The sequence below is a fragment of the Ammospiza nelsoni genome, chromosome W, assembly GCF_027579445.1.
Source record: "Ammospiza nelsoni isolate bAmmNel1 chromosome W, bAmmNel1.pri, whole genome shotgun sequence".
Taxonomy (NCBI): domain Eukaryota; kingdom Metazoa; phylum Chordata; class Aves; order Passeriformes; family Passerellidae; genus Ammospiza; species Ammospiza nelsoni.
Window position 1 is genome coordinate 20,927,277 of NC_080668.1, and position 7,361 is coordinate 20,934,637.

General features: G+C 50.6%; 1 protein-coding gene across 1 annotated transcript; it reads right to left on the reverse strand.

Annotated features, from left to right (window-relative positions):
• Nucleotides 1–2,655: 2,655 nt before the first annotated feature.
• Nucleotides 2,656–3,944, reverse strand: LOC132086168 (zinc finger protein 3 homolog). The gene is made up of 2 exons (XM_059491636.1): nt 3,310–3,944; nt 2,656–2,761 (listed from the first exon to the last, which is right to left on the reverse strand). The coding sequence occupies exons 1-2, from the start codon at nt 3,942–3,944 to the stop codon at nt 2,656–2,658; spliced, it is 741 nt and encodes a 246-aa protein (XP_059347619.1).
• Between the last annotated feature and the right edge of the window lie 3,417 nt (nt 3,945–7,361).

A 7,361-nucleotide genomic window follows, 5' to 3' on the forward strand; every position in this document is an offset into this window, starting at 1 on the left:
AGACCCATGAAGGCCGAGGGGGTTAAAAGCTGGAGCACAAGGCCAGCTTATGGTCTGGATCCTGCCTTCTCCTGGAGTTCCTCTGTTTGTAATGCTGGTACCCCAGCAGTTGGTGCTTATGTGTGTGTCTTTCTATGGATCTGCTGTCTTTCTGTTGTTCTCTATTTCTTCTGTTCTAATCCTGCTTACCTGGAACATTTTTGGATAACTTCACATATTAAGGGTTAAAGGATTTTAGGTTAAATGTGTGGCAATCCAGGGCACAGGGAATATTTCTGTGTCTGCTCTGAGGGGTCCTGACCCCCAGAGAAACACTGTCTTTATCCTTCGCCATGGAGAGGACTTCCAAGACTTTGAGAAAGATTAGAATTTACCAAAGTGTGAAATAGATAACGGAGAGTAGTGTAGTATGTCACTTGGGAGAGAAATTTAGGTTTTGGGATTTTTGGTATATTGTAGATAGGAAGCAAGATGGAGGAATTGGGGTGTAGTCCCTGTCTTCTTTTTCGTCTACTCCATGTTCTGCAGTGTTGGTGGCACAGGGTGATTGGTCAAGGAAAGCACAGTGCAGAGTTTATGTGGATAGTCAAGGGATGAGTTATTGGCAGATAAGTAGAAATAATGCACATTTTAAGAGTTAATTGAATGAGACAACATTAAAAGACCTTGAAACCGTGCATTTTAGGGCCATTTTGAGGTGTCTTTCCAGCATGCTGAGCCTGGTGTGGACAGCAATGCAAAACTTTAGATAAGATGACAATAAACAAGAAGCTGAAGACCAAAAAAGTCCTGTGCATCTCCTTTTATCTGGCACAGAATTGCTACAGGAGGGTTTACCCCATCCAGGGAGTCCCCAAAAAGGCTCAACATAAAATAAACATCAATAACTGGTGCCCCAACAATGTTTGTAAAAAGTTGGTTCTTTTCATGAAAGTGTTTACTGAAGGGTGTTGTCTTAACTGGCCAATCATGTGAAATGTGTTGATTAAAGGACCAGTGAGGTCCACCTGTAGCAAACCAAGGTATAAAATAAGAGGATTGAATAAACGGGTGGTTTTTGGCCTTTAGCCTTCTGATCTGAGTCTGTGTCATCTCTGACTCAACAGTGACATTTGGGCATCTATGGGGGCTATTGGGGATCCTTTCTGTGCCTTGTTACCCAACAGGAGCTTCTCTAATGAACTTTGCCTGAAGGCCCCACTCTGCCCGTAACAGAAACCCCTGTGAGTGTCTGGGACATCCTGGCTCTTTGGCAGCCTGGGGACTCCTGGGATGTCACCGTGGAGCCCCTGTGAGTGCCTTTGACAGATCGGTGCCTTTGCAGCCCAAGGTCCCCTGGGATGTCACCATGGAATGGCTGTGACTGCCTCTGACCACAGGGCTTCTCACCATCCCAGAAAGCCCTGGGAGATCTCCATGGAGCCCCTCTCTCTGCCTGTGACATTCCAGCTCTGGAACAGCCTGGAGACACTTGGAAAGTCCCCATGGAACCCCTCTGAGAGCCTGTAACAGTCTAATCCTTAGCAGGCAACCATCAGGGGCCCCCTGTTGCTATGGTCAGTTTCCATGGCAACTATCAACAGGCCACTGTTGCTACAGTCAGTCCCTCAGCAGCTCCATGGAGACCCCATGCCAGGGGTGGTTGCCATGGACACCAGCTCAGGCCTGCAGCCAGAGCCCATTGCCATGGCAACCATTGGCAGTCCCATCCCCAGGCTCATGGGATCCCAGAACCACAGAACTGGCCGAGCTGGGAGGGACCCATCAGGATCCTCCAGTCCAACTGCTGGCCCTGCACAGGACACCCCAATGCCAGCCTGGGCCTGGCAGCGCTGTCCAAACGCTGCTGAAGCTCAGAGAGCCCTGGAGCTGGGACCCTTCCCTGGGGAGCCTGGGCATGGCCCCAGCAGCCTCTGGGCAAAAACCTTTTCCTGACATCCAACCTGAGCCTGCCCCGACTCAGCTGCAGCCGTTCCCTCCACTCCTGACCCTGGGCACAAGAGGGAAGAGGTTCCCACAGCCCCAGCAAGGGACCCGCTCCCAGTGCTGTTGCCATGGCCACCAGGGCTGGGACCAGCTGGGATGCTCGGTTTCCACGGGCCGGGGTTCAGGAATGGGATTCCCCAATTTCCTGCTCCTGCTAAAACTGCGCTGCCCTCACTGCCCTCCTACCTCCAATGGAAAGCACAAAAGGCAAATATCCCGGGCTGGGATAAGAAAAATTATTGGGACCACCAACAAGATAAGAAACATACAGAACAGAAACAATATTGATAAGAGAAGGGATAAATAAAACTGTTTACACGGAAATCTAAAACACAACTTACTGGGTCTCCCTGGCCACGTATTTCCCCCTTGCCTGGAAAGGGCACTCCTCTCCTCAGGGAAAGAGACATACAGAGTCCCCTTCCTGCCCCTGGCAATAACCTGAGGTTGGAGTGAATGTAATGACAGGGCCATGGCCAGACCCTCATGTTCTTCAATCCCACATCATGTCAAGGGCAGGGGCAGGACGACAGGCAGGTGTCTTCCCAGCATGGATCACAGAGAAAATGGATCACAAGGGCTCTTCTCAATGTGGGTTCTCCCATGGGTGATGAAGATAGAGCAGTGCATGAAGCTGTTCCTGCAGCTGGGGCATTTGCAGGGCCTCCCTTACTGGTGGCTCTGTTGGTGTCTTGTCAAGTGAGAGCTCTGGATGAAGCTCTTCCCACACTGGGGACACTCGAAGGGCCTCTCCCCAGTGTGGATGTGCCGGTGCCTGATGAGGGTGAAGTTGTGCTTGAAGCCCTTCTGTGGAGAGTTTAGTTCAGGCATGGCTTGAGGAAAAAGGCCATGAAGCCATGCAGCTGTGAGAAAAGTAACAGGTAGCTGTGAAGCAGCTTCAAAGCAGTTTCCAGCCTGACTTCTATAAACAATTAGTCTCTCTCAGGCATCCTTGTATAAACAATAAAGTTCTCAGGCAGTCTTCCCATAACAAAGGTAACATCCTCTCTGGGAAAAGATGGCACCCTGGGAACAGTTATGGAAGTTTTGAGAACCGTTCGTATCACAGTGAGAACACTGATTTTGTTTGATGTAAACAATTGTAAAACAAAAGGAGTGGTTAGAGTTTTCTCTGTTAGCCTATCATAAAGCTGTATTTTGGAATATGCATGAAGTTCGTTAACACTATTATTTAAGCTGACTGATCGATCAATAAATCGAGTTCGATGCACAATGGTCGTTCTCCCCTCACTTCAACACCCTTCCCACAGTCGGGACAGCAAAATGGCCTCTCATCTGTGTGAATCGTGAATCCGCTCATGCAGGAGGAGATGGGAGCTGGTGTGAAACCTCTTCCCACATGTGGCGCACTGGTAGGGCCTCTCCCCTGTGTGGATGCGCTGGTGCCTGATGAGGTGGGAGCTGTGGTTGAAGCCCTTTCCACAGTCAGGACAGCAGTAGGGCCTCTCCTCCGAGTGAATCTGTGGGTGCTGGAGGAGCCTGGAGCTGGTGTGAAACCTCTTCTGACCCTGGGGACACCCACAGGGCCTCTCCCCAGTGTGGATGCCTTGGTGGGTCACAAGGGTGGATCTGTAGCTGAAGCCCTTCCCACATTCCCCACACTCGTAGGCCCATTCCCCGGTGTGGATCATGTGGTGGCTGACCAGGTGCTTGCTCTGTTTGAAGCTCTTCCCACATTGCAAGTACTTGTGGGGCTTCTCCCCATCACAAAGCTGCTCATGAACCACCATCTCTGAGCTCTGCCTAAAGCTCTGTCCCCCTTCCTGGCTCTGGGTGGTTCTTTCTTCCTCAGAGAATCCTGGGCTGGCTTTGGAGCCCCTCATCCTGTGGGATCTCTTTGGCATTTCCTCCATGTTGGATTCCTCTGCACTAGAGTCGCTCAAAATGGCGTCTTTCACAAGGTTCTGATGTGGAGATTTTTCCTCCCTGGTCTCCATCCTCAGCTCCTTACCTGGGGAAGGAAGGAGAAAGAGAGGATGGGATTTGCCTCCGTGCCAGAGGGAAGGGGAAGGAAATCTCCCCAGTGCATCACTTGCAGGATGTCATTGGCACCAGGGTTGTCCTGCAGCCGGGGGCAGTGCTGGGCTGGAAGCTGGAGCAGGAGAGAGGGGGAAAGGAGCACTGACTTCCTCCTCACCTGCCTGGGTTTCCCAGGGCATCTTCCTCTTCCTCGCAGCTTTCTCCTCCATCAGGTGAAGGTTTGGGAATGGGAAATTTTGTTTTGGGAGGAAAACAAGGGATGAGCACATTGAGTTTTGTACTGGTTTGACGGCAAACATGAAGGAAAGTCTAAGTCAGAATTACAATTTAATGAGAAAATTAGGACCAAGGCAATGATACAGAAACACTACCTTAAACTGACAGAGTCAGGATATAACCTGACACCCTGTTGGTCAAGGTGGTGGTAGCAGTCCCATTAAATGGTGGGTGCAGTCCTGTTGGAGTGATGAACGTGATTCTGTCAAAGTAGTGATCCTGTAGAAGGGTCTGGTCTTCCTCTGAAGGTCCAGTGGTTGTTATGGAGCTCTTGTCCTCTGGGAATCCAGTAGGCAAGGTGCTCCTGGTGCTTCAAGCCTCAGCCTATATCCAGGTAGGAATGCTCGGATCCTCCCCCTGGGCGGAGCATCCCACAATGGGATGATGGAATTTTATCAGTCCTGCATTGACACTCAATGGCACATTCACAGAAGATATCTCCCTTGGAGGGCGTTATCAGGGCTGAGTCATGGAAGAGATAAAGAACACTGCCCCACCTGTTTATAACAGTTGCTGAAGTTGGGGATTGAAAACATGCATTTGGTTACATCTTACATTGCACCCTGAAACAGTGGGGTAATCCCTGCTCTGGGGGGTGAACACCACCCCCCTTACCCAAACTGGCTCAGGTGTAAAACCCCCACCGTGGGATGGCAACACACACACAGGGGACAATGTCACACTTGCCCTGCTCCACTCTGTCCCTGTCACTCACTTGCTCTCCCCTCCTTTTCCCTTTTTTCGATCTCTCTCTCTACCTCACATTTACTGTTTAATAAAATCTACTTTGGATTTGGTCTTGTTAGCACCTTAATTGGGGCAGAGGCATCTCTCTACCAGTATTCTTAACCATATTGCAACAATATTTTGGCACAGTGAGTTCAGGCACTGTTCTTTGACCCCAAGTGCCTTTGACAACAGCATGGTTCCTTCCTCTGAGGAGATTGTGGTTCTTTCTGGAAGAACTCTTGGAAACTTGGACACAGTCCCTCCTTCATCCTGGGGAACTTATGGGAGAACTTATGAGGAAAATGGCTTTTGTGGATGGCCAGGGAAAAAGAAAATATTTTCTTGTCCTTCCTTGAAAAGTTTGTTAAAATCACTGGAGGAAAGGGAGCAAATGATACCAGCAAGACTGACAAGGTTCATTCACTCCAAGGTGAGGAACACAAGGCTGCTGAAAGTCCCAGAAGAAGCCCAGCTCAAGTAGCTAAATTCCTAAATAACTCCAGCCAGGGGTCTCCAGGAGGATTTTTTTGGTGAGTGTTCAGAGCCAGCAGAACCCGGACTCGAGCCCCGGATATCTTCGGGCTCCCTAAGAGGAGCTTTTTCGGGGGCAGAGGAGCCGCGATCACCCCTCAGGGGGGTCCCGGCGGGTCCACGTGGGGATGGCCCGGTACAAACGGGGCAGGACATTGGTTTTGGGGATCCCTGTGAGAGCCAGGGCCGTGGAACGGGGGACCCCCGGGGGCGGGGAGAAGGGAAGGGGCGATACCGGAGCTGGGAGACCCCCGGCAGCCCGGAGATGAGGCGGGGACGGAACCCCCTGACCCTGACAGGGGCGTGTCCTGGGGTGACTTCATGAAGCTCGTACACCATCGGTCTGTTTAGCCCAGAAATGAGTTCTGCACCTTGAAGGCTGGTTCTGAGAGTGAAGGGCAGGAGGAAGAAGCTGCAGTTTGTTTTCATACACTGCACTCACTCCTCCACATTCTGGCTCCTGGAGTGTTGTGATGCCTTAAGGAGATGGAATAGAGGCCAGACGGAGTTAAGTGGAGTAAATTAGATATTTATTGTAGTGCCTTCAAAGGTCACACCCTGGGAGTACTGGAGCCACAGATGTGGCTCTGCCTGGATGGCTCTGAGATGGGAGCAAAAGAGGGCTTGCTCACGAGATCTCACATTTTTGTAAATTTTAGTACATTTATATATAGGAGTTAACTGCCCAATTAATAGCTTCAATAGCTTCAAATGATGAAGTTTTGTCTTCCTTGCTTGCTTGCCTGCCCTCCTCTTTTCATGTTGTTTATGCTTTGGGCCTGAAGTTTGAAGAGATTGTCCTTGAGTCTCCAGCTAGAACAGGATTGTTTTGTCTTCACCACTCTGTGAAAAGATATTAGTAACACTTAAAATACAGCTAAAAGCTGCACACCAAAACACAATAGAAAAACTTAGAACCTAAGGTATCAGTGTCTGCTGTGGTAGATAGGGAAAGGCTCTGCGGAAGATCACGCGATGTCACGGAAAGCCAGGACCCTTTGTTCCTCTAAGATAAGAGATTACCCTAGGAATGTGGCCCCACTAACAGTAGGAATGTGGCCCCACTAACAGTAGTGCCAGTAACTTTCCATTCCTTATCCAGTACTTTTCCATTCCTTACTAACCATAGATAAGAAGGACAAACCCCCTTTTTACGTAGAGGACCCCTTAGACTATAAGACCCCACGAGAAGAAGTAATAAAGGCCTTTTGACCGTCCATCATATTGATGTCTGGGTGTGTCATTGGCCCGAGCGGCCCTGGAGAATGGGCTGCCATGCTGATCCTCAGAACCAGGTCGCCTGCCTTGATCCAGAAGGCAACATTTGGTGCCCGAAACCTGGGAAAGCGATCTGCGCCTGGGGAACGGGGATTCTCCTGGACAGAGGACAGCGGCTGTGGCAGCAGGTCTGACCACAGCGGGAGGGACGCGTCCGGACCAGCGTGGACCATGGAATCCACAGCGAAGGTCGTAAGTCAGGCTCATGAGCAATGGGGAATTAAAGGTGAGCTCAGGAACTCTAATCTTGCTATTGCAAGGCTCCTAGAGCTGGGGACGATCGAATGTCCGGTAAATATATTATATTGGGAAGCGCGGGAGAAGTGCACTGCCGCCTCAGCAGAGGACTCTAAGTCCGCAGGCAGTGGTAAAAACCTCAAAGCGTGGGGGAAAGTAGAAGAGGCCCTACGCAAGATGTTAGAAGAACAGGAGACGCGTTTATTAGCTACACCAAAGCCGGGGGTGGGGGCCGCGACGCAGACCGCCTCTGAGAGTGATCGGATTGAAGGCGGGAATATGCGGGGGCCGGGCGCGTTCCACCCTTTCCCAAGCTTGAGCCC

Bases quoted from the DNA above. Each gene is read 5' to 3' on its own strand.
- LOC132086168 (XM_059491636.1), bottom strand. From the start codon at position 3,944: ATGGAGACCAGGGAGGAAAAATCTCCACATCAGAACCTTGTGAAAGAC. The intron at 2,762-3,309 runs GCATGAGCGGAT...CACCCTCATCAG, and splicing joins ACCAGCTCCCATCTCCTCCT to GCACCGGCACATCCACACTG.